Here is a 26,308-nt window from a genome sequence, read left to right as displayed (position 1 = left end):
AGGCCTTGGAATTTTTTCCTATTTGTAAAGCTCAAAGCAGATTTAAAAAGAAGTCGTCTATTTGTTTTTTTCTTTTCTAACATTGATTTTTAATTAAGGAAGGCAAGCTGGTAAAACCTTACAAAAAGCCAGGCTTTCATAGACCGAGTCCCCTCACTGCTATTCACATTTCCTTCCCCCCATGCCCATCCTTCTTTTTCCCCCCATCCCTCTTTTCCATCCTCTCACCTTTTCCCCGCCCTCTCCCCCCCAGGGGCGGGACCAGGCGCTGCCCGGCGCTCGCCGCGGGTCCTCCGTGCCGCTAGGGGGCGCTGTGGCGGCAGCGTCCAGGCGCGCACGGCCCGACCGAGAGGCGCCTCCGCCCCGCCGTGCTCGGGGCTCCGCTCGCCCGGGGCTCCCCGCCCGCCGCCGCTCCGCGCCCGGGGCCGCCCGCCCGCCGCCATGAAGCTCGTCAGGTGAGCGGGTGGGCGCGGATGAGGGCGGATGGAGGCGGATTGCCCGCGCCGGGCGAGCCCGCGCTCTCAGGGCCGCCCCGCGCTCTCCCCCGACCGCGGGCGGGAGCGGCCCGGGCTGGGCTGGGCTGGGCTGGGCCGGGCGGGGGCCCCGCTGTGCCGGGCCGCGCTCCCACCCCGGGCCTGCGCGGGTCGCTCGGCAAAGCCCCCCCCCCCCCCCTCCTTTTTGGAGGGAAACACCGCGGAGTGGGTTAGCGTTGCTTTCCCAGGATTGTAGCGGTTTTTAAAATGGTTCCCTCTTTGTACAATAATGGCCGTTTCGCCTGGAAGTAGATGCTGGATCCGGCAGTGTGTCACTCAAGTGTCCCAGCTCCCGGCGGCTGGGCAGGTCGTGGAGTGTGTCACTGGACATCCCCAGCAGAACCCGTGAGCGCCGTCTTTGGGAGCTCAGGATGCGGAACTGCTTGGTGCTGCCTGTCGAACACGTACGGCTTTATGTGGAAGGGAACGGGTTTGGAGTTTTTAAAATGCCTTTTTCATTCCCAGGTTTCTAATGAAGCTGAGCCATGAGACTGTGACCATTGAGCTGAAGAATGGGACGCAGGTGCATGGAACGATCACAGGTACGGCAGGATGCAGCAAAATACTCGCCCGTTGCCTTTCGGCAGACAACAGCCGCGGCTTGAATGAGTTTTTTGTCCTGTGCTCCCTCTTGCGGGGACCAGCACAGGGAAATGCAGGAGATGGGCTTTGTAATTCACAGCTTTGTGTGCAAGCGCCAGGTGTGTTTGTGTTGCAGAAGTGTCTGGATATTGTCGGGGGTTGCTGGGAACAGTGGGGAGCTGTGACCGGCCACTCCATAGGCAGCCACGAAAGCACTTGGGGAATTTCAGTGGGTCACGGATTGTCTTTGATGTGTAGTAGTGGGTGAGTCCATCCACTACTGGTGGACTGAGATTTCTTTGTTTTAAAGGTTCTGCTGGGAGCTGTAAATAGGCTGTAGCACTGAGAGCCTCTGAGCCCAGCTGCAGCTTTGCCTGCAGACAGGCTCGGGGGAAAGGAAGCAAACTCTTCCAAACCTTGCTTGGTAGTCTCTTAGAATTTTACTAGCACGGTCACAGAGTGCCAAAATGGTTTGGGTTGGAAGGGACATTCAAGACTATCCAGTTCTAACCCTCTGCCATGCACAGGGACACCTTCCAGTAGACCAGGTTGCTCAAAGCCCCATCCAGCCTGGAACACTGCCAGGGATGGGGTATCCACAGCTTCTTTGGGCAGCCTTTTCCAACTAATGTGGTCTTAAATTGGTTAAATTTTGCATGCAGACTAAAAAATAAAGTTAATTATTTCTATTGAACACGTTTTTTGTTTAAGCAAATCTAGATGGAAATGCATATTTGCATACGTTTGATTGCGTGAGAGGCGGGTTTGAAAACGGCAGAGCTGGGTGTGGGATGCACAGGGCAAAGAGAAATCTTGGCCAAGAGAATCTGTGCTGTCAGAGGTCTGTCCTGTGGGTTCCTGGGAGTTCTGATTACCAGGTACTTCTTCGTATCACTGAGCTGAAAGTTGCAGGGAATTCTGTAGGGTTCATTATGTGATTCTCAGGTGTTAAAACGTGCAAGCGATTTTGTTTGCTTTAATAACCTCAGCGAGGGACGTTGTTCTGAGAGTGTTCTTGTGAGCTGTGCTTGGACACAGCAGGTAGGATGTAGGTGGGGCATGATGTGTTTAATGAGGCAAACCTTCACGACTGAGCTGAGGAAGCTGCTGCATCTCCCTTCCTAAACTCTCCCCCAGGTGGCTTTCAGAAGCTCTTCTGCCCAGGCACTCTTGGAAATAAAAAAAGTTACAACTCTTGTTAAGTTTGAATTTTATTCCAGAGGATTGCTGAGGTGCTTTTTTGGCCAGCAGCAATCTGTGGGGATTTGGCAGAGTTCAAAACTGGCATTATTTTGCAGCCAGGTCCATCAGCTTTGATTAGAGCTGAGTGAACCGCCTTGGTTCCCGATGGCAGCACACTGCTGAACCCAGCTAGATGGGAAGCAAACACTCTGCTGGGCTCCTGACCTCGCTGCTCTTTCAGGCTTAATTGTCGAGCAAAGCCTCTCTCATTTGCTGCTAAGAATCCACAAAAAATATTACACAATATCCTCTTCCTCCCAGCTCCAGGGCAGGAGCAGGGCTGAAGGGGCAGGTTTTGTGTAATGCCCCTCACACCAGCCAAGGGACTGGGTCCGTTGGAGCTGTGTAAAATATAGAGAGGGGGAGAGAGGACAGAAAAATAAAGTCACTGTCATTTTGATCTTCATAGCTGGAGATCAGATCCCGCCTAAAGCTCTGGATATGCAAAATAAAAACTTCTGGGGTTTTTTTAATTGCGTCTCACAGTTGTTACACAGTATATACATCCAACTGAGGTGTTTTTTCCAGTTCGGAATTATGCATAACACAGCATCGTGTGCACAGTACTAATTCCATACAATTCTTATGTACTGGCTCTTCTCAGAGGTCGTAACCAAAGTGGTTGTTTCTTGCAGTGGTGTATTTTATGTGCTTTCATAGAGAATTCACTCTGGTGTTGGATGTTTTTTATCAGAAGGTAAATGTTGCTTTTGTGGTTGGATTTTCCTAAGGCTTACAGAAAAAGGAAATGACCCAGGTTATTTTTCCTCCTCCAAGGTTTGTTTTACTTCTTTTTTAAGGACTAAAGATTAGTATTAGCCTTTGTAATAAGCAGTAGTTTATTTGTTCAGAGGAGTTATTTTAATCATTTACAAAGCAGCTATTGCCAGGGCCTGGATAAAGATCTCTTACCATGAGGAGCTAAAGGCCTCTCATGGTAACTGCCATAATTCAAGAGAGAAAAAAGATGTGGTTTCATTCTGTGACAGGCTGAAGTAATTAAAGAGCAGTAGAAGCAGGTGTCGATGAACAGGATAAATCTCATTTCATGTGCGTACTTAAAAACAGGCAACAAGAGACCTTATCCCTGAAATGAGGCTTGTGTTGTTTCAGGAGTGGATGTCAGTATGAACACACATCTCAAAGCAGTGAAGATGACACTGAAGAACAGAGAGCCCGTACAGCTGGAGACACTGAGTATTCGAGGGAACAACATCCGCTACTTCATTCTGCCGGACAGTTTGCCTCTGGATACTTTGCTAGTGGATGTTGAACCAAAAGTCAAATCCAAGAAAAGAGAAGCAGGTGAGTTTGTGCTTTCCTAGTCTGTGTTTGTTCTGCCTTTGTGTGCATTTTAGTTCTGTGAGTCTGAGGGTGTCTGATTTGAGTCTGTCAACATTGCATTTGGCATCAAATTCCTTCATGGCCGAGGGTTTGACACGGCACTGGCTCAGTCTTCCTTGCCCATCTCCTGGGCATCTGCAGAGCTTCATTCACATGAAGTTGTGTTAAGGCTTTTCATGCATCTATTTTTAAAAATGTAAATGTTTATCAGCTTGAATAAGTCTTAACCTATCTGAGTCTTACAGTTGGCACCCAAAGAGATTTACACTTCCTCTTCTCCAGATGTCTCTGTTTCCCCAGTTTGTATGGGGAGCTTCACGCAGATAATAAGTATAGGACAGTATCTCAAATGGTGTTGAATGGTTCACTGAAGTTTGGTGGGGGATAAAAATGGTATCTATGAATTTGAGAGACTTGGGAACCTGAGGGAATCAAGGCTGTATTCCAGTGAGCGCATCTCCAGCTTTGGCTCCCAGTAGTGTTCCAGTCTCAGCTCTTCTGCTCTTCCTGGAACTTTTTTTTCCAAAGTGCTGCTGAATAAAAATCTTTCTCCTTGGAAGCCTAACAGTGTAGACTGTAACTCAAGTTTAATCCACACTGTTGAAGATGATTCTCCAGTAAACCCCAGGAAATTGGCAGCACTATATATTTTGCCCACCAGTTAATGGTTGTTTTAAAAACAGTGAGCTGTAAGTGAAAGCTAATTGTGCTCTAAAATGATGTTGTACCTTTTCTCCTGTAATTAGTGATCAACTGTGTGGGCATGCAGGGTGTTCTGCATTGGTGAAGAACTTTGGCTGTGCAGCACCAAGTGTAAGCGCTGCAGCTGCTGCCTTGATAGGGAATAAGGATAAAGCTCCCCAAGGGGCTTTGTTCCTCTCAAGTTCATTAAAAACAATCTGACCACACGGAGGAATGAGTGTGGTTGGATTGCATTTTTACTGAACCTCACGACATGGTGTGAACAGGAACATCCCTACTTGGTGTCAGCTTTGGGGAAAGCAGCCCTGATAGCTCCAGTTACCTCCATTTGATGCTCCCCGTATCCACAGTGTGTGGAAGCGCTCTCAGACCAAAGCTGTGCTGTGCTTTGCCTTAATCCATAAATGCCCTTGGGCTTCAGAAGTGTAAAACCCTTGATTCTGTCCTTGGCAAGTGGTCAGGAAAGGGCAGGATACTGGCTGGGGTGTGTGTGCCACATGTGCCTTGGGTCCCAGTGTGCTGGCACTTGGTGAGCACAGCTGCCTGCTGATGCTGTCATCCTCCAGCTGGGGTTGATGCTTCCATGGATTTTATAGGGTCAGTGTATTACCAGCAATATGATGACATCTGCTTAAGTCAAATTTGTCCTGTGTTTCTGCTCCTTCTGTCTTTCCTGCATTTTTAACCTACATCCCAGAATAATTGTCACAGCTTGCTCCTTAAATGTGGGTGCCAGTGGTTGTCTCTTAGAGAGCCACCCACTTCAGCAGAGTTTTCAGTATCTTTTTGAGCCCTGCACTCACAAACACGTTTGAAAAGAACCAATAATCTAAAGATTGCAGAGTGTTCTTGCAACCTGGTGGGTCACATTTCTTTGGGGGAGAGAGATGCAAAGGCACATTATCACCTTATGGATCTTATGACATTCAGGAGTTGCTTGTGGCCTGCACTGTCCTATGATTCTGTCTTCTCTTTAAAATTAAATAGCAGTAATTAAAACTGGGAGCACACAGTCAAGACCTTTGCCTTAGAATCACATCTGCAATTGGCAGAGGCAAAACTGAGACCAGTAGGAGCTGTTGAATGCTGGGATCCTTTCAAAATGCTGACCTTCCACATGGTGCCTGAGACAGGATGGGTTTGGGAATCTCACAGCATGTCAAAATTTGCATTTCTCTCTAAAAAATGAGACTGTATATATATAGAAAAAAAGGAATCCTGGTTTCCTGTCAGATTACATAGTCATTTGGGAGCAGCCAACTATTTATGCCCTTGTTTTCTGCAGTGAAGCCAAGGACAGACAGTAGTCTGTGGAAGTTGTATACTGGAAGAGCTAACATAAAAGATGAAAATATTGCCTGAAACTTACTGAGCATTAACAGACTGAATACCTAACTTAATGTCTTATCACAGGGAAGCAGTGTGGTGATTATCCTCAATACAGAATGTTTTAATCAAAAAGAAAGTTCCTCAGTCTCACTTTATTTACCCATTTTCTTTTACCTGCCAAGTTGCTGGAAGAGGCCGTGGAAGAGGCCGTGGCAGAGGCCGAGGTCGTGGAAGAGGAAGAGGAGGCCCAAGACGATAACTTCTCATCATATTCTGGGCAATTTCTGGGCAATTGTGTTCAATTATCATATTCTAGGCAATTTCAGGTTTATTTTGTACAGGTCTTGTTTATGGTATCCATTTTTAATAAACTGAAATGTGAAAAGGTGTCTTTCCTTTGTTAGCAAAGCCTGGGGAGGGAGGCAGGTGTGTCCTGTTTCTAAGGCTGTTGCAGACTTCACAGATCTTGGTGGTCACTGTCAAGATTTTGCCCACCCCTGTGGGCTGTACAATTCCTTTTGCTTTTTGCCCCAGAACGAGAGACTTGTGTTGTGCTTTCACACTGTTTGAAATTAATCCCTTTTCTAAGGCACTTGCCATCTTCTAATGATTCCATAGTCAAGACACTGTATTAAGAACCCCTGTCCCATGAATGTGTCTCTAATACTGTTCTTCAGAGCAACCTTTTCTAAACTTTATAGATATAATTTTAATGTTTTCTATTACATCAAGCTTGCAATTTAAACATGTTGCTTTCTTTATAAAACATTTACACAGGGAAATTAACCAGGTCCATGGGAACTGCTGGATCGTTACAGCTGATGATTAAAGAATACCTGGATATGAACTTTGTCAAAGCTAATTATATGGCATACTTTTGTTTGGGTGGGGTTTTTAAAGCAGCTTTATCACAGATATCTTCTAGTGTACTTAAAGTACATCCCTAGAAAATACAAAGTACAGCACAGTGCGCAGTTGCATACTGGTACTGGAAGCTTACTTCTGGAAGTGGGAGAACTTGTGCAGCTTACACATATGTGTGCATATATATAGATATATGCATATATAAATATATATATTCACTGTTTTGCTGGACACAAGTATAAAAGAAGTTGTGTTAGCCACATTTATCTCCCAGTGCCATCCTACTGATCGCTCCCGTGTAGGAAAGCAATTGTCACATTCTCATTGCCAGACTTCAACAGTTTGACCTGTGTACAAAATACAGATGTAATTTCAAACAATGAGTATGCTTAAGTGTCTTGAATGGTTTGGGGGCATTTGCTGGTAAACTGGTGCAGGAACATGTTTAGTTCTTCATGTTTCCACACAGGAAATGCTAGAACAGTAGAAAAGAATCACCTAATGTTGTGTAATGGGCTGATGTGCTGGTTAATTTATGCTAGCTGGCATTTTGTGAGCTGCTCTTCTCCTTCTCACCTCTTACAGAGGCTACTTTAAAGCTTCATCTTGTTAGAGAAGAGCTTTTTTCCCCCAAACCATAGTGGAACCTCCCAAGAGCACTTTTTGGTCAATATAGCACCCACCATTCTCAACTCTATAAGTAGCTGCTACAAATAATGGTTGCTGCTGTCTTCCAGAAGTGCCCAGTCTCTGGTGACGGGGGTAAGGTCTTCCCAAATCCAGCTGTCAGCTTTCATGCAACAGTTGAAACTCGTTCCCTCTTCAGTCTCTTCCTTATAAAAGTCACTAGTGCTCCCAGGGGTATGCACATGGTGGATGATGCCACCAGCAGCCCGATCACCGCCAGGGCATAGCCTGGGTAATCCTTGGTCACCAGCTGCCCCTGCAAGGGAGAAAAGCAGTGTTGGATCTGTGGGTTCTGTCCCAGAGTCGGGCCAGGAGCAAAGCTGTGTGTATGGATCTAAGCAGGACCTCTGAGAAGTATTTTCAGTCTGTGGCAGCCCACAGCTGCCCTTGGTGTTGTGGTTCTCTGTGCTGGAAACTGACAAGAACAGAGCTGCTGACAACAGGATTGGCAGGAACTTCTGCAAGCTTTTGTAAAGAGCAGATTTTGGCTTTGTTGTGTTTCTTAATGAGGTGGCTGGGCCCTGACCTCTGTCAGGTCTCTGTTCCTCTCCTGGAGCCTGTGGGCTCATGCTGACCCCCAGTCAACAGGCAGGCCTGCCACGAGTCCTAAATTGGCCATGACATAAAAACAATGATGTGCTTTGTTCCTGCATGATGGAAACATTTCCACAAAATGTTACTAAACATGTGATTACTTATCCATTAGTAATTGCTCTGTGATAAATGCACAGTCCAGTATTCTTAAGAAAGTGTCCTGGCCATGAAGAAAAATATATATGGAAATTATGAAAACTATTCCAGCAGCAGCTGAATTCTGTTAAAGCACCACTAATTTTTTTCAAAGTAAATACACTTTAAAAGTAGGGGGTTTTAAGTGTATTTTAAAATATGATATTTGGGTCTTCAACATAAATGAAATTTAATTCTATGAAGGGTTGATTAAGAATCATAGAGGAAAATTAGTTGATTTTACAGAATCATTGCATCACCACTAAGTCAAGTTTTCCCTGGTTTTCCTTTTTCAGAATTAAGGGATGGCCCTGACTCCAGCTCTTCACTTCCAGAAGGCCATTTTGTGGAACAGTGTAGTTAGGAAAGAAGCTTGTATCCTTGCAGGAACTAAGGAAGGTTTAAAACAGAAAAAAAGCCCAAACCCAAAACTCTTTTACCTGTGTGGCATCCCATGCTTGGTATTGCAATGTTCCTGTGAGGATATAGTCGGTGAGGTAAAAAATAAATAGGCTTATAATAAGCAGTGGACTAACAAAAGCCCACATAATTTTCCAATACCAGTTTGGCTTGCATCCAATCATGGTATAAAGATCTTTCTCAAATCTGTTCAAAAGAAAACCAAACATTTTTGTGAAGAAAACCAAACGTGTATTTTTGAGATTGGCTACAGATACTCAAATACCTTGTTCTGATTTACTTCAAAAACCACCTACAGAATCAAGTATGTCAGATGAGAAAGGGGAGTACAGTTGACCACAAATGAGCAGAGAATTATTGCCTGAAAAGCTGGCTCACCAGAATCACAGTGAGGGGGAAATCAAAACAGACAGTGAGGTTTCCAAGAGAATCCCAAGTTGCAGAGAGGAGCTAGAAGTAGGTACAGCAAGAAAGTTCTGCCTGAAGCATAAGCTCAGGCTGTTACTGGTGTCAGCTGACAGAGGGAAGGAATGATGCTGAAGTACTGTGGAGAAAACAGCTGGGTTTGTGTAGCTGAGTATCCTCAGTGCTGTTACCTGACTGTCTTTGAGGAAGTGCTGACACTGGGAATGGTACCTAAAATCTCACAGGAGACCTGGATCTGACTAGAAGGCTTTGAACTCATCAGGGAGGAAATACCCACGTATGTGCCTGGACACCCTCTGTGCTGGCAGACTAACAAAGCAAATACTGAAGCCTTTCCTTTCAGCTATTTTCAAATGCCTTTGTTGTTCAAAACTTCTCCTGATTCCAGAGCTTCCTTTTACCCACAAGGATTGACTTGGGAGACAAACAATGTGCGCGGTGACCACCTTTGAAACCAGACTTACTGGCTGGCACTCTTGTGCTCGTGCTGAATTCCTGTCATGGGAGGAGCAGAGTTTTGGCAGAAGTTGCTCCTGAGACCAAAGACAAGAGCAGGGAGCTGTGTGTACAGCTTCTTAGTACTGCCCTGCCAGCAGAGAGAGTGTCAGCCCAGCCTGGCCCCTCACAGCCCTGAGACAAGGCCCCAGAAGGGCTCTGCAGGGCAGGGGAGACCCCCATCCCCTTGCTGATCCTATAGCACAGGAGAAACATTTATCCCAAGGCAGTATTTTTATTCCTGGCCCATGGCCACTCTCCAAGCTGTCTCACTATGAAAGGAAGCAGGGCTCCAGCTTTTACCTCCTTATCCCATAGATGTAGCACACAGCGATGGTTTCCACCAGCACGATGAGCAGCAGCGAGAGGGTGGCTGCGTAGTCATTGAAGATGTCAAACCAGTAATTTCCAGCCTCCATGGTGAAGATCAGGCCAATTATACAATTCATGAAACACACAACACCTGTGTGGATAAAACAGGGATCCTGCCATTACACCTGGAAGTTTGTGTAGGGAAAATGTCACACTTCTTGTGACTAACAAGCTGGTGGGATTTCTGGTGAGCAGGTCTCTCTGAGGAGAAGGATTATCTTTTCCCCTGTGGAAAAGACCTGCCCCTTTGTATGTGTGACTGTCATTAAACTGCTACTCCTTGGACCTGCACAGTCACAGCACATCACCCCAGACGTGGTCAAGACAACCAAGTCTTAGCTACAGCCTTGTCACACGTGCATGCAGCATCTGCTGTTGCCACTGGGCATGCAGCTAAAACAAGTTTTAAGGTAGGACAACTGATTTCCATGCCCAGAGAGGAGCACATATTTCTTTAGACCAATGACTGAGGTGGTTCATAGTTGGGATACTGGCAATGTGACTTAACAGCTACTTGCTGCAGCTATGCTGCCATTTCCCCCTCCCTTGAGTTTCACCAGTCAGGAGACACAAGTCTTAAGGTGCTTGGGTGTGTCGGGAAGCCTGGAAATAAACAGCCACAACAGCCCTGGTGCTTTGGGAGCTCCCAAGGGAAAGGGCTGCACAGAATGGCAGGATTTCACAAGGGCAGGCAAACCCTTCCAGCAGCATATTTGCTATTCCCCGCTTCACCTGAGGTCAGAGAGTGGAGCGGCACTTCACTCAACAGCAGTAGACACCACAGCTTCTGCGCACACACACACACACTCGTTGCTCACTGTGTGGCCTGTGCTGCGGCCTGGCAGGTGCTTACCTGAGATCACCTCCTTGGGAAAGCGGGAGGCAATGACCCTGCTGTCGGTCAGTGGCGTGAGGATGGCAGCCGTGTTCCCCAGCATGCTGCCAATGCCCAGCATCAGCAGCATAAAGAAGTAGAGCACAGAGTACAGCTGTGGCACCTCCATGTTTTTGATCGCTTCCGAATAGACTATAAATGCCAGTCCTGTCCCCTGGACAGCCTGATGGAGACAAGGGGACAAAACTGAGTTACAGGCAGCTCCTCAGCTCGATAAAGGACATAAAACAAAAGAGAGTGACTCTGTGTCATGACAACGTACACCTGAGGTGTGGCTTTGCACAGCAAAGGCAGGTGAGGTCTTCACTGGTTTATTCCAACTGCACGGACACTGGATGCTAATGACCCAAGCGAGCCCCTGCCCCATCCTGAGGGGTAGAAATGATCCCCAGCCCTGGCCAGGCAGCTCCTGGCCTCACATGGGGTGCCTGGGCTCAATGGGAGCAAAGAAGACAACACAACATGGCAACTCACCGTGTCTAGCTCAGCTTCCAAGCTGCAGTTTTTAATCTGTGGCACTAATTGGGCATATTCCTGTGGGTAGGTGGCCATGAGGTAATCTTTCATCTCACTGAGGTTGTCTGCTGTTAAAGAGCCTTCCTCCAGGTCAAAAGCATTCAGCAGCAGCAGGATCACCCTGGGAAGGATTACAGGAATTTAATGGCTTTCAGGCCGAGGGCACCTCATCCCTTTTCTCCATTGGCCCCATGGGAATGCTTTGCTGGTCCCAGGGCTTCAGTGTCCCTGGGTGAGAGAAGCACTTCCAGCACAGTATTGGGACACTGGCAACCTTGTGTTCATTTGTGCCTTGGAGGGAGCAGCTCCTGTGCCCACACTGCTGCTCCCAGGCAGGTACCTTGGGTGCTGGCCAGTGCTGGCTGGTGTCTCTTCCCCTTTGCCCTGCGGTCTCACATCCACACCCCACCAACTTTAAAGTCTTTTTTCAACAAGCAAGGACTAGCAGTTTGGTTTCCTTTCTGATCAACAGATGGATTGAAAGCTCTAAAAATATGAGTAAATGTGTAACTGCCCTGGGCCCTGTGCCAGGGACTGCACGCAAGCTTGCAGCTACAGGACACAATCCTGCAGGCTGCTGGGCACTTGCAGAGCATCACAGCCAAGGAGGCTGAGCTCCTGGAACTTAAGGGCTTAGCCTTAAAAAAGGGGATCTGAGCATCACTGCATTTATTAATCGGCTCCCCCACACTCCCTGGAGCACGGACCAGGACAAGAACACAGGGGCAAGTGCCTCTGTGACTTGCCCAGGCAAATTCATCTTCTTGACCAGGCCTGTGCCTAGAAGCAGCACCCAGGTGTCAAAAGGCAAAGCGCTCTGACCTTTCATCTCAGGCTTCATCACTTTGAATAGCTCCTTTAGCTTTATTAGAGCAGTATCAGCTCTGGTCTTGGGGCAGTGCTGGCAGTGCTGCATGCTGTTATTCATTTACCTCCCCCCTCACCTGCCCCAGAACAGCGTGCAGTAGAAAAACAGTGAAACACCGGGCTCTTACTTGTTGATACAGCTCTCATAGTTAAAGGTCGCCTTGAAGCCATAGATGGAGAAAGTGACAATGCTGGCAAATATGGAGGTGGTGCTGTTGATGAGGGACACGATGATGGCGTGTCTCTGGCAGTTGTTGCTGGGTTCGTTGTAGCTGGCAAAGGCAATGAGGCTGCCGAAGCCAAGGCCCAGCGAGAAGAAGATCTGTGTGGCAGCGCTGATCCAGGTCTTGGGGTTTGACAGCTGCTCCAGCTGCAAAAGCCAGATGAGAGAGCAAGACCATGAAGTTCCACTAAGTGCCCAGGACTGCCCCTTCCAGCCTGCAGGGATGGGGCCCTTTGTGCATTCATTACATAGGTCTGGGGTGCTCTTGGGCAGGGTTACTGCTCTGACTGAAAGCAATAGGTTATGCTAACGGGAAGGTCTTTTTCTGCAGGAAAAAGCAAGTAGCTTATGGGCACCATGGCAGCCTCCAGCCATTTCCAGCTGAGGTTTCCAGCTGCCAGACCTATGTTACTGCAGCAAAATTTCAGTATAAAAAAAGGAGGACCAAGACCTTTTAAAAACTTATGTGCCCAACAAACAATAACATTTCCTGAAATTTTCAATACAGTTTTTCTGTACCTTTGGTGTGAACATGTAGATGAGCCCATTCACAGCTCCATGAAGCGTTAATCCTCTGATGAGGTATATGATGAGAACACAGTACGGCAAAGAGGCTGTCACATAGACAACCTGGGGAAAGAGGGTAAAGACCTTGGTCTAAAGAATATGTAAGACAAACCTAATCTGCTATGTCAGTCTCACTTTACATAAATAATTTCCATTAATGTGTTTGTTATCCTGTATTAATTTTTAAAGAAATACTATCAGACAAATCTAGCTTTAGATTTACATTTTAGGGAAAAAAGTTTATAATGATACTGACGACCTGTGCTACTGTTCCAAGCATCTTCTCTTAGATTGGAAATCAAACAAAATCTAAAATATTTGCAGCATTCGCAAACTCAGTTCTACATCATTTGGTGGCATAACACCAGTTTACAACCATCTATCAAAAACTCATTAGGCAAAGGGTGATCATCGCATGATCATCATCATGTTTGCTCTACAAGGAAGGCAAGCAGAGCTCCTAAAAGGTCAAAATCAAACTTGAATTTAATAAAATTGAATCAAAATTTAATTTAATCAGTTGCAGCAAGTTTAAGAGGTTGTTCCTAGTTTATAGTCTCTTGGCTTTCTGTATTTGGCTAAGACGATTTGGGGATTACTTGCTTGCTGCTTAGTGCAGGCTCAGCCAGGACATTGGGGTTTTTCTCCCCACTTCCTCATAACTGCTGCTGTGAATAAAAAGCAAGCAAAAAATGTCCAGTAGATGTCTTGTTTTTCTTGCAAAGACCAAGGAATAGACGTCTCCTGACATGGCTCTGCTGGGGCAGATGGCTTTCCTCATGGCCAGCAGCCTGACAACTGGCCATGAGAGAGAGCTGGCTGTGTTTAAAGGACTTCCCTGGATTATTTTTTCAGTATCACTCAGCGTTTTGATTGATCTTGCTTCAGCTGCAACTTGACAGGGCAGCAGAGGCAGCAGAGCTCGGTGCTCCGGGGGGATACCATGACTCCAAGGAACAGCAGCCATTCCTCACTGCCTGTCAGCGCTCGTTTCCCCTCCCCACGTCCCCTCCGGGCTCGGCAGAGCTGTGCCTGCTCTCACCTTGCCGGTGGAGGCGGTGCCGCGGAGGATGCATAGGTAAACCACGAGCCAGGCCAGAGTCAGGCACAGCGCCTGCTCCCACTGCACGCTGCCGCTGGCCTCCAGCGACGGGGAGATGTTCAGGGTCTGCCGGTACCAGAAGTACTGCGTGGACGATGTCTTCTCACACTCCTCCTCGTAGCCCGTGCGGTTGCTGTTGAGGGGGCAGGTGGCCCATGGCAGGGGGTCCTGGGAGGAAGGAGCATGGAGTGAGTGCGGGCTGTCGGCATGGCAGGGAGAGCCGAGGTGCTGGTGGGGAACAGGGAGGATGATGGCAAGGGCTGCTTTCTGCCAGGGTTTGCTTCTCTCTGCATGGTGCTGCCGGGGCTGGGGATGACTCTCTCCCCTTGGAATGATCTCTTTTGACAATCTGCCTTGGCAATGACCCTCTCCCCAAGGACTGATGCTTTCTCATCCTCTCCTCTGGGGATGACCCTTTCTGAACCCCCTACCCAAGGACAGATCAGCTCTCAGCCCTCAGGATGACCAGACTGATTCTCTCCTCAAGGACTGAGCCTCTTTAACCCTCTCCCCTGAGGATGACACTCTTCAAGCCTCTACCATGGGGCCAGACCTCTCCCCTGCCACCATCCCAGGATGCAGGACACCCTGCCACCAAGGCACACATGACCAAGGCGTCACAAGCCTGGCCTTGACCTGAATTGCATGGTGAGGAGAAGACAACGGCCAGCGTCTCTGGGAGGACCATGGAGGAGGACATCACTGCCTCACTTTTCCCTCCAGCAAAGCCCTGGGTTTCTGAAGCTTTTGACAGCCCTCCACTTCCCCATTCCCAAATGACAATGGTGCCGTGCAACATCCAGCACCAATGAAACCCAGCTCTGTGACCCTCCGCAGCCACAGTGGGGCCAAGCTGGGCCGCTGGGAGCCCACACACCTGGAAGGAGTGGAAGAGGTACCAGAAGGCCCAGGCATTTATCACATTGTAGTACATGGAGAGGAAGAAGGAGACGACAACACTGGCAACTCCTGTGGGTATGGAAGGAGACACTTGGTCAGCAGAAAATCCCAAAATGCCCAGGGCTCCACAACATCTGTGGGGTGAGGGAGCAGCACCGCCATGGCTGACATAGGAGAGGCTTTGTCCCTGCACAGCCATGTGCACAGGGCATGTCCCTGTCACAGTAGTCACTGCCTCCTCCTCCCACCAGGACTATCCTGACCTGGATTTGATACTCTAGGCCATGAGGCCTGGAATATTCAGTGTATAATTAAAAAAAAAAAAAAAAAAAGTGTGCTCATGCAAATTAATGATAGTTTGGGTTTTCAGGGTAATTTAATAACATAAAAATGTAGCTAAGAGTGGACATTGGTAAATGGTGGACGAACAGTAGGAAATTAAGGCACCATTTTATCACTGATGTTGAGCTTATTGGGAAGATGTTCTTGGGGCCAAAGCCCAGTGAAGGCAGCCCAAAGGGCTGGGTTTGGTACTGGCCTCCACAACATGATTTTGGCAGTCTGGCTGAGGGCACAGGGACTCACACCTCTGAATCCAGACCCAACACAGGAAGCTGGGGTCTGGCCCCAGTGTTCAACAAGGGACAGGATAAATGCATGCCATGAGGTGTCTGGCTTTGCTCAGACTGGTGAGACCCAGTAAAACCTGAGCTCCCACCTGGGTCTTTTCTGAAAGACAAAGCTCTCCAATCTAAAATCACCCACATTCCCTGCATGCTGGAAAATAAAGATGGAAACTGAGAACATACCAACGCCACAGAGGTAGGGACTTATTATTTTCCAGGCGCCGATGCTGCCCTGCCGCATACGCTGCCCCACGGCCAGCTCCAAGTACAGCAGTGGCATGCCCTCGGCAATCAGCATGATAATGTATGGGATCAAAAAGCCACCTGTGAGAACAAACCCAACAGTCAGCCTTCAGCAGATCAGCAGCAAGATAAACACCACCTTGCCCTGTTTGTGTTCAAGTCATGCTGTCAGTGTCCCAGAGGCTGGCTGGGTCTGGGTTCTGGTCCTGTCCAGGTACCTTGAGTACTGAGGACACAGCCCAATCCTGAAGGACATCTCACAGAGGTTTCAGGCAGCATCCCAGAGGCTGGTGGACGCTGACTGTCTGGTCGCAGGGAATTTTCCGCAGGGACTTGGCAGGGCTGGGATTTCTGCTGTTAAACTGTGTTGGTCAGCGCTGCTGTGTGGCAGTGCTGCTCAGATGCATCTGAGCAGTTTGAGCAATGCTGGGGGCTGGGGCTGTTAAAGGGTAACCAACCGCCTGCCAAACCTTGTAACTGATAATGAGACAAAGAGGACGAGGGAAAGATTTATTTCAGTGTGGGGTGCTCTGCTGCACAGCCAAAGGTAACAGCAGAAAATGTAACAGCAATGTCTATGTCAAACAGAAAGTTTTGAGTTACATATTGAAGTCTGGCCTTGCTTAAAAATAGAAAACAACCAACCAAAAAAACAAACTTAAAAGCTCCTAAATCCCCATGCTGAGCCCACAAGCACCAGCTTGAATGAAGGCTTTTCCCCCAGGGCCCCACCTATGGGAGCAGACCCTGGGACACAGGCATTGAGTCTCCTGCATGGGGCTGCTCATCCCTGCTTCCCTGCACATGGAGAGCCACAGAGATGCTGCTGTGGAAGAGAAACAGCAGGAATGGGAAGGTTGACAGCGAGGAAAGGAAAAGGACCTTCCTGCCTGGCAACCAGGATGTGCTTTGGCTTAAATTTCTGCCGGAAAAAAATAAAATCCTTGTATTCGACCTGGGGCTCACTTCAGAAAGAGCTGCTGACTGAGTCAAAAGCTGGATTTTTGTGAAGGCTTCCCTGCTTCCCTTTTTACAGAAAGCCAAAATATTTACGTAAATATCTCTTATTTAGGATTTAATCTGTGGCATTAACATTCCTTGCAATGGGCTCTGCGCAGCACTGTGGAGGAATGAACTCCATGCAGCGACTGAGGCAAAGATCTGGAAATAAACACAGAGCAATAATCCGGTTTATTCTGGGAATTAATTTCCCACCTCCCAGCTCTCTTGTTATTAACAACCCCTTTGTTAGTCTGTTAGATAACTTCCTATGCTGCAAGGGAGCTGTCGAAGGTTTAAGAGCTCCTGCAGCCGCTTCATGCCGGTGGGGTGCGAACTGCCCCAGCAGCCACTGAGGGAGTTCTGCCATGTACCACAGGGGAATCAGCATTAGGCCCTTGCAAAGGTTTTCCACCCTCCCAGCAGCGCTGCCACATGTTTGGCATTGACTGTGCCAACTGGCAAAGAGGAGAAATGCCTTCAGGCTTGTTCTTCACCCCAATGTCCCCCTACAGCTCAGGGTGCCAGCGCTAAGACCCTGACCCTTGCTCTGCATCCTGTTTGCAACATAGATCTTGCACCTAGTGCTACTCTTCCCAAAGAGGAGAACCAAAACAGCTCACATAAGTGACTGGGCAGCTGATAAACCAGCTTCTTGTCAGCTGTGAATCAGCTCTACTCAACTCCCCACTCATTGACACTAGGCATTGCTCCCTCCGGTGCCAGCTGTCTGCAAAAACCAGCCCACAGGCCAGATCCCTGTAGTTGGCAAAATGTGCGGAGTGTGCCCTGGCTCTGCTCAAGGCACTGGGCTTGGCCAGTGGCACCCTTGCCCCTGCTCAGGCTCCTGCCTGGTGCTCAGGGGCTTCCTCACCCAGGGCTGAGTGCTACTGAGCACCAGCCCTGCTGCAGACCCAGCCCAGCTTTGTTTGAGCCTGGCCCAGCCTGCTTAGGGACAGAGGAACTGCACCTGAGGTTTGAATCTGCCCTGCACTGCTCAGGTCATGCTCTCTGCAGGAAAGCAAGGAGAAGGAGGAGAAGGAGGCAAACTGCTGATGAACATAATGACAGGTTACAAAGTCTGCAAATACTCAGGCTGCAAATACTCAGCATCATCCATGATAAGGGCCCTATTGCCCTGCTGTGCAGGACAGGGACTGGCTCTATGCTTTACTACAAGGAAGATGTCAAAAAAGCTGGCATCCTCCCTATTCCCAGTGCCTGGGATATCCAGCTTTTAAGTTCCCGAAACAATGTTCTGTATGCATGGGTTTTGTGAACACTTGGGAAGCCACAGAATCCTCTTTAAGAGGGCAGTGAATAAAACAATTAAGAAAAGCAAAACCTCCTGTCAGGAGTTTTAATTTCACAGTAGAAAGAGCTGCCTTTCCCCACATAAATATAAGTGGTAAAGAGAAAAATAATGGAAAATATAATGAAAAATAGTGGAAAAGCATTCTTATAAAACATGTTATTTAGAAAATTCTTGGGTGTATCATAGAATAGTTTGAGTTGGAAGGTACCTTTTAAAGGTCACCTAGTCCAATGCCCCTGCAATGAACAGGGAAGCTTAAATAAGCTTCTATTCAGGTTAACCAAATGTTCCAGTATTAGTTGCATTTTAGAGAATTTTCACCACCTTTCAGAGAATTTTCACCACAATACAGATGGCTGGCTGAAAGAATGACACAAAGCCTCCAGAATGTCCGAGTTTTGCTGTCCTTCAGGATGTCTGCCATGATGGGCTGCTAGCGAACTGATCACATGCAGTTTGACTGTGTACACAAACACATTTTAAGCTTTGTGCTAGAGTTCAGTGTCAGATATAAAGACTTTACCCTTAAAGCATGTGGAGGGGAATATATTCAAAATTACAGCACATCTATCTTTTCTGCTATCTGAATTGTCTAAGAAAGATTCAGCCACTGCATCATCTATCTTCTACTGACACTTCACCCACCATATTATCTGGATTTTTCTGACCTGATCCCACAGGATAGCTCTGATGCAGTCTCAGCACTGAGATGGCTTTTCAAACAGCAGCATGAACCAACTCCTACCACCACAAGTGCATTTAGAAGTAAGCTACAAGCCAACAAAACAAGCATAAAACCAGCAAAAAGCTGTTTAACATCTCAGTGTTTCTTCCTGAAAGGAAGAAAAGGCAGAAGGAGACCAGAAGCAGATGAGGCTGATGCATATCACGTCCCTTAACGCAAGACTGAGATGGGTCCCAAATTATGACAACAGATGAAGTATGAGAAGCAGTAAAAAACTAGGTTGTCTTATAGAGAGCCTGTTTCTAAAGATTCTTCAGAAAAATGGTAGCTGTATTCTAGAGGAAATTATTAATACTGGTCTTTAATTAATCTAATTAACTGACTTTTGATTTCTAAGGAAAAACAGCTGTGGCTCGTATATGCCACAAACATCATCCTCCTTCACTTTGGACCCAGGAGGAGGATAAACTTTCAAAGAGGGTTTTCGGGGTCTTTTTGGTTTGTTTATTTATTTTTGGAGGACAAATCAATTTATTTCTTATTTCCAAAGGTTCCTGGGAGGCTTTAGCTATGGAACTCCTGTTGATTAAGGCATTTCAGCCAACTTCAAGGCAGATTTGCAGCCAAGTTATCATCTCCTAAAGTAAGGCTTTGTATAAAAGACAAGATATTAATGACAGGTACTTGAAATAATACAGCTGATCTTTAAGTTAAATCAGTGTAATCATCTCCCCTTCTCAATATTTTCCAAGTCCCCAGAGGTGAACGAACATACAAGGACATGAACCAGTTTCTGACACCTTCAGAGTGATTCACTGGGGCAAAAATATAATAAATTAATACTATGTGGATCTATATCTCTCACTCTACCTCAGTTTTTTTAGAAAACATGGGCCCTCCCACTGTTTCACTGCACTTACAGGAACAAATGCCACTATACTGGGGCAGATGTCAGGTAAAAGCCTAATGCTAAAGAATATATAAAATAAAGCCACAATAAAACACATTGTACAACAACAGAAAGCCAGACCTCTCTGCCCTGGACCTCGCTGGGTGGACAGAGCATGAACATGAACAACATACTTTTGCACTTAAAGCTTGCCCCACTCCTCCTCAAGGGAAGCAAGAAAATGTAAACCACACTTACCTCCTCCATACATCTGACATAAGTATGGAAACCTCCACACATTTCCCAGCCCCACAGCATAGGAAATGCAGGCAAAAACAAACTGCAGAGGATTGTCCCATAAGGGTCGGGATTTCTCCATTGCTTTCTTGCAGGCAGAGGTTTCAGCAGAGCCTCCTGCCTTCCCTCCCTCAGGTACTCTGCCAACCGTGCCTCACACTCCACGCCAGTCCAGCTCAGAGGGGAGGGAACGGTGGAGGAGCTATGCTTGCCAATTCCTATCAAGCTTTTTAATTACTAATCTTATTAACAGGCACATACTGAAATAGGAATGCTGGTAAATAGATTATAGACACACACAGAACTATAAAATTGGTACTTTGGGTAAATAGCTGCTTGGGTTTTGACTGGCATTTCTGGGAAGGATGTGAGCTGAGGGTTTTTTATCAACTCACATGCCAACTTGAAGCTGTAAGGAAATAACATTGGGGCTGCAGTTTGGTTTTGGAAATGGGACACTCCTTTCCCACAGGGCTCCCTTCCTAATGAGGGGCATTCATGTGCATGAGGCACCAGCTTGAATTTGATTGCACAGAAGGGGGCTTCCCACACAATTGGGACTGGGTTTAGAGACTGTCAGTACTTTTAGGGTAAGAATAAACAGAATCCTCAGACATCCTATCACTGTGCCCTGGTGCGCACCTCAACCAACTCAGCACACTCCTGAGTTCCAAAAGTGGCCGTGAAACAGTCCTATCAGCCCTGCAGGTCCCCAGCCTGGTGCACACTTAACAACACTCCAGTTTGACCCTCCTGGAATAATGCTTTCCCTCTACATATTCTGCATGTGTGTGACAGTGTCAAACAGCCAGTCTCTTTTCACTTTCCTTCATGCTCAAGCCCCACTGCTGCAGGTGAGCTTTTCTGAGTATTTTAAAATACTTTCAAACAGCAGAGACCAAACACAAAGGCCAGTGGAAAAAGGTGTCTGTGACCATTGTGGAGGCAGAAGGATCTAGGGGGCCTTCGGGTTGTCTGAAGGCAAACTGAGGCGCCATGTCTGAACATGAACCCTGTGTGTTTGGGCCCCTGCCAAGGTACACTTTGAGCTCAACCACCTTGGACAGGCTTCCCGGTGAAGGAGGCTGCCAGCAGCGTCTGCAGCAATAAAAAGTAGCTGAGCAACTCCAGGGACTCAGCTTACTTCCTCTGTTTAAATGGTTTTTTTCCAGGGCACCTTTCAGGATCATTTTACAAGTATGACTTACTCAGCTGCTGTCAGTCTCATTCCTCCAGTGCCAGGAATTTGGTCCCAGCCAGCTCTGGGTGTGCTGCTCCAGCATCCCATTGGGCACTGGCCAAGCCAAAGCCTCTAGCTGTGGGTATGGGTGAGAACTCCAGCTCTGGGGCCTCTGGACAGGAGCCTGAACTGCAGAGTGTGTCATGCAGTGCTGCTGAGCCCAGCAGCAGCACTCAGATGGCCCTGCTGACCAGCCACCTGTATTACCAAAGTCACAAAGTGGGATACCGCTTTTCTGTCTGCTAAAGCAGATAATGGCAAGAGGTTTACACATCTCCCATAAGTGCATCCATTCTTTGGGGTGTGTTTTAGTGGTGCTAGAGATATAAGTTCTCATTGGAAAACATCAGGGTTTGCCAAAGTTGCCTGTAGTATAGTTTTGAGGGAGTTTGTGATTTTTTTTTTTGCAGTATCCATGCAGTTCTTGTCTTGCCTGCAGAACTGCAACATGCCAGCTAGCCCTGGCAGTATGTCTCATGGGTATAAACCAGAATTCTGCTGGAAGGAATAATCCAAGGTAATTTGAAATCCATAAACTGTTAAACTGAAAGACACAGAGAGAATGTGAGTTTTCTCATATCATGAGAACTTTCACAAATTATTAAAAAGTCAAATGCCTGTCCCTGGCAGTGGGATTTATTATAAATTATGTGTATAAATAGCTTACAGTATTAAATAATTTGCTGACAGGACAGCCTAATAAATAGCACATTACTACCACTTGGGTTGCTTCTGTGTGAATAGATTACTCCTACTGATGAGCATCATCAAGTTAAAGATTTCCTTGGCTCTGTACCTCCTTCCCATTACATTTCAAACTAGTTTACTAATGGACTGGAGGAGATTGTGCAGGCAGAGAGGTGTGACATCCTCATCTCAGGTCAGGCCAGATCAGGAAGTTCAGGTGGAATGAGATGAATCCTTGCCTCTTTCACAAATGTCAGTCTCATCAGTAGCTCAGATCACAGACTACTGTGAGTTTTTTCAAAAGGTGGTCATGCACATAGGCACCCAGCAAAGTGCCTGTCATCTACTGGCTCCTTGGGACACACACTTTAAATATATTTAAATGTATTTAAACAGACATCACGTAGGAATTCTTGCTGTGGGACTTTCTACACACACCTCAGATTATCAATATGCTATTTCTGATGTTGTTCATGATTTTATCTCCTTTGAACTGCTTTCATTTGGATTAGGGGAAGGGCTTGGGCTTTATCTTTAGGGACAAGCCTCTAATAGACATATGCAAGAAATTTTGATCGTGTCACTGCACATATTAAAGAAGGATTAGGGATAATTTTTTCTCCCAGTACCTAAAAAAATTGAGATGTGGGGTGTGGCAGAGTGGTTGAGAAGGGAAGGGATTAACCTGCACAGCAGACCAGGAACTGATGGGACTGCCCAGGAGAACTGCCCTATGTAAACCAAGTCAGAAGCTGATAAACAAAGCAAAGAATCCCATTTCTCACTGAAGCAAAACCTCAAGTACTTAGGCAAAGGTATCAACGAAAAACCCTGGTCTTGTGTCTCTTGATGCCAATACAAAAACCAAATGCCTCTCCCAGCTACCTAAAATGCAGACAAAAAGGGAATCTGGGGTCCTAACAACAGGCTGGGGACCATGATTTCAGGGTGTTAGAGAAGCTTAATAGTTTGATTGGCAAAAGTCATGGAAAAAAGGAAAGAAGTTCTATCAGGTAGCCTGGTCCTTTATTATGCTACCTCTAACATGTATCACTATACCTCTGAGATTTAAAAATAAACCCTCTGAGTTTAAACCCTCAAGCTTTCCTTGATGAGCCAGACATGAGGGAAGGGGACAAAGTGTCAGCTGCTCTGGTGTTTAGTATCTTCAATTCCTTGAGGAACTCACTTCCAAATGCAAACACTGCTAGTGTGTATCTGCTGGTGTGTCAGATGACAATCAAAGCAAAGGCATGGAGTGTCTGCAGCCTCTACATGTATTTACTGATGCTGTCAAGGGAAACAGATATGCAGACAAGGGAGTAGCAGCTTCCACATATGGGTTTTCTGTTGGGATTTGCTATTGATGGTTGCTAGCCTAAGATGCCTATTTCCTTACCTTAGGAGAAAGAAAGAATCCATCTGGATTTCTGACAACTCATACGCCATGACAACTGTTGGGCAATTGCTCTATGTGTAATTGGAGGTTACAGTTATTCCTCTAAGCAGTTACTAGGATTACAATTATTCCTTCCAGTTTATCACTACTACTTGCTGCTTAGCTCCGAACTGTAGATGATGTCTTTAAGGTCTGTACCCTGAAGTCATTTCCAGCCTCTCAATCACCCTTAAAACTGCTTAACTTTACCTCAAGCTCCCAAAAAAAGCATGCCTGAAAACAGTCTCTCTTTATATTTTCTTTGCTTTTCCTTAGCATCACAGTTCTATCCATCTTCTGACTGTGTGATTTTTGAGGGTACTCACTCCATAAAGTTTGGATTCGTAGAATTGCACCTAATTCACTCAGACTTCAAAACTGACCTGTATTAAATGAGAGTCAGAAACTGCCATGTCACTAAAAGATAGCTGATTACTCAATCATTTCTTCTGCTTGTCACCTGCCAGTTGCCACTTTCTCTACCAAAGCTTGTCTGCAGTCTGGGGAGGTTTCTGGGCAGCTCTCTTGTTCACCAGCAGCTGTCAGTAGTGAGCTGCCCTGCCACAGCCCTGCACACTCCAAGGCACTACTCAACAAGTTGCTAAAAATAATTAAAAAATAATTAATAAACAAAACTTCCTTTTGAAACAGAATGACAGGTACCTACCCACCTTTATTTGGAGAAGAGCTGACTCCAAAGAAGCTGCCTAATGTGTCAGGATGTGTCCAAGAGGAGACCCTGCTAAGGAGGGCACATCTAGATGTCTTCAGGGCAAGTCTGTTGGCAGCCAGAGCAGGGCAAGAATCCTGGGACAACACTTTCCCTGGGACGTGTTAACAATTAACAATCACAGGGTAACTCCCTAGGCATATTGTAACTGCTCAAAGTTAGTTACAAAAATAACTATGGTAACAATTACAATAACAATGCTTACCTGCTCATATAGAAACTTACCTTCAAATTACTTCAAAATGTTTTAGAAGGCACATTCTTCTAGACCAGATCAAATCTTTTAAGCTTGATCCATTCAGCCACCTGATACCCCAACATGATTCACATTTGCTTCCTGAGGCAGTAAAGATTTCACTGTGGTTTCACAGCACTTCATGTCACACAGAAGTCAAGACCTGTCCTTGATAATGCCAGAAGAGGGAAATCAAACTAAGGAATCTTACAAATGTTTTGGCTGGACTGAAATCTAAACTCCTGGCAGATGACTAGGTTTCCCAAAAGCAAGGTATGTGGGAAATGTCCAAATTTCAGCTGTGCAAGATATCAGTCTCAATATCAAAAAAAAAAAAGTCCAAATTTCAGCTGTTCAAAATATCAGTCTCAATACCAAACAAAAAGGTGCACTTGCAGCTTAAGTGTCAATGTAGGTATTCGTATTCACCTTAGGACATCTTTTAAAATGGCTATTAGGCACAAGAGGAAACCAGGTTAATGAGTACTTTATGAACAGTTAAAGATCATTGGTTAATACATGGTCTCGTTAAGATGGCAACATGCACTACTGCTGTCTCATTTGTTAACAACTACTGAAGTCACTGTTGGAGCATAGGGTTGTTTGTTGGCTGTCAGAGTCAGTACTAGCAAAGCTGAGATGCCTAGATTTCATTCCCATATTCTTCAGCCTGCAAGAAAAAAAACCAAAAAAAAACCAAAAAACAAGCCCTGACCAGCCTGAAAGAGATCTGATTTCTGCAGACTAGCTAGTCATACAGGAATTTTCTTTTTAAACATTCCCTTCAGGCATACCTAGGGAATTAGCAACTGAAGTGGAAGAAACGGATGATGTCTATTTGAGCAGTACAAAGAACAAAGGCTGCTAAAAGGAGTATTAGAATTTATACCTCAGGGAAAGAAGTGAAGTTTAGAAACATCAGGAGAGGTTCAGATGTCATTTCCATCTTCAAAATATTGTACCTATCTCAGGAAAAAAATATCACAACTGTATAATGCTCCAGGTTTTCTTTGACAGGTACATCACCTGTCAAAGATGATGCATTTTTCATCAAGAACTCCACACAAGACTTTTAATTAGCCATTCTGCAGTACAAAAAGCGAGCATCTCAGTGATCACACACTCACTGAACTGGCAATCTGCAAGACAGGAAATCAAAGTCTGAGTTTCAATTTTGCACTGCACAGTTCTTCACAAGATTTGCCTTACTCATTTGAGGAGATAACAAGGTGTGTAACAATACTTGTCTACAGCCAACTTATTTCACTGAGACCTAGCCATATACTGAAGATGACAGTGTACATTCTTGCTGAGATGGTTTCTAAGCAGATAATGAAGGCTGATCACAGAGTCAATATTCTGGAGTCAAAGACTGATGAGAAGAGAAGACCAGCAGGAGTCATGAGAATCTCTGGCTTTCTTCACCCTTTATCTGTCATTTTAGCAATAGTAATTGATCTCATTAAAGTGAGAGTTATTATGAAGAGAAAAAACCCACAACATTCATCCAGACAAGTACTCATGTTTTTCTGAGCAAACACAGGCCAAAAAGCTCTTTGGTACATGCCTATTAAGAACTTAATATTTTAGTGACTATACAAGGGGCAAAAGAATAACTTTCATTATCTTAACTATCACTGCATGAGGAGGATGCCACCGCATAACACTCTACTGTTGTGCTACAGCAATAATATCCCGCCACAGGCATGGGACTTTATCTCAAACCAACTTCACTTAACCAGTGGGAGGCAAAAGACAGGAGAACTTACAGAAAACATGAAAACTTAAAACATAGAGAAAAAAGAAGAACTCAGACTGCAAGTGTATGGCAGATTTGAATTAAGCAATTTTAACAGCTTTGCTTGTTAAAGAAATAGTGAGGAAAAAAGATCCATTTTAGTTCAAGCAGCTCCTGAGAAAAACATTGTTAAATGCCAGTTTCTCTAACACAAGCACCCTCAGCCCTGTCACTGGTACTCTCTTTAACAACTGTTTGATGTGATGTGGCTTTGAGCACGAATCAGTAATTTACATGTTCTCATTTCTAGCAAGATTCTTTACTGATCTGCCACCCAGACCTACAGATATTAAAAAAGCAGCTATACAAAACATTTCCATTAAAAAAAACC

At 46.0% G+C, this 26,308-nt stretch overlaps 2 protein-coding genes across 6 annotated transcripts; one reads left to right on the top strand and one right to left on the bottom strand.

Moving 5' to 3' along the window:
* Positions 1–326: 326 nt before the first annotated feature.
* SNRPD1 (small nuclear ribonucleoprotein D1 polypeptide) lies at positions 327–6,579 on the top strand. The gene is made up of 4 exons (XM_068204300.1): positions 327–455; positions 999–1,075; positions 3,471–3,662; positions 5,915–6,579. The coding sequence occupies exons 1-4, from the start codon at positions 442–444 to the stop codon at positions 5,989–5,991; spliced, it is 360 nt and encodes a 119-aa protein (XP_068060401.1). The 5' UTR covers positions 327–441; the 3' UTR covers positions 5,992–6,579.
* SLC6A20 (solute carrier family 6 member 20) lies at positions 6,108–26,195 on the bottom strand. 5 transcript variants are annotated; one of them, XM_068204236.1, is made up of 13 exons: positions 24,170–26,195; positions 23,886–24,021; positions 15,883–16,134; positions 15,605–15,745; positions 14,773–14,864; positions 13,836–14,063; positions 12,746–12,856; positions 12,132–12,373; positions 11,095–11,257; positions 10,579–10,783; positions 9,657–9,816; positions 8,453–8,618; positions 6,108–7,539 (listed from the first exon to the last, which is right to left on the bottom strand). In XM_068204236.1, exons 3-13 carry the CDS (start codon positions 15,941–15,943, stop codon positions 7,390–7,392), a joined length of 1,719 nt encoding a protein of 572 aa, XP_068060337.1. In that variant the 5' UTR covers positions 15,944–16,134; positions 23,886–24,021; positions 24,170–26,195; the 3' UTR covers positions 6,108–7,389. The 5 variants fall into 5 exon arrangements, with proteins under 5 accessions (XP_068060337.1, XP_068060329.1, XP_068060345.1 ...); XM_068204228.1 differs by having other exon boundaries at positions 23,886–23,992; XM_068204244.1 differs by lacking the exons at positions 23,886–24,021; positions 24,170–26,195 and adding an exon at positions 23,598–23,825.
* Positions 26,196–26,308: the final 113 nt, after the last annotated feature.

The sequence above is a fragment of the Anomalospiza imberbis genome, chromosome 1 (genome assembly GCF_031753505.1).
Source record: "Anomalospiza imberbis isolate Cuckoo-Finch-1a 21T00152 chromosome 1, ASM3175350v1, whole genome shotgun sequence".
NCBI classification, from domain to species: Eukaryota; Metazoa; Chordata; class Aves; order Passeriformes; family Viduidae; genus Anomalospiza; species Anomalospiza imberbis.
The sequence above is the reverse complement of the archived record's forward strand: the minus strand, read 5'-3'. Positions and strand labels throughout refer to the sequence as shown.

Coding starts and splice junctions, on each gene's coding strand:
- SNRPD1 (XM_068204300.1), top strand. Junction 1,076..3,470: donor GGTGCATGGAACGATCACAG/GTACGGCAGGAT, acceptor GTGTTGTTTCAG/GAGTGGATGTCAGTATGAAC. Junction 3,663..5,914: donor ATCCAAGAAAAGAGAAGCAG/GTGAGTTTGTGC, acceptor TTACCTGCCAAG/TTGCTGGAAGAGGCCGTGGA.
- SLC6A20 (XM_068204215.1), bottom strand. CDS start 19,931: ATGGAGAAATCCCGACCCTTATGGGACAATCCTCTGCAGTTTGTTTTT. Junction 12,374..12,745: donor TCTACATGTTCACACCAAAG/GTACAGAAAAAC, acceptor TGGCTTTTGCAG/CTGGAGCAGCTGTCAAACCC. Junction 9,817..10,578: donor TCCCAAGGAGGTGATCTCAG/GTAAGCACCTGC, acceptor TTATCCACACAG/GTGTTGTGTGTTTCATGAAT.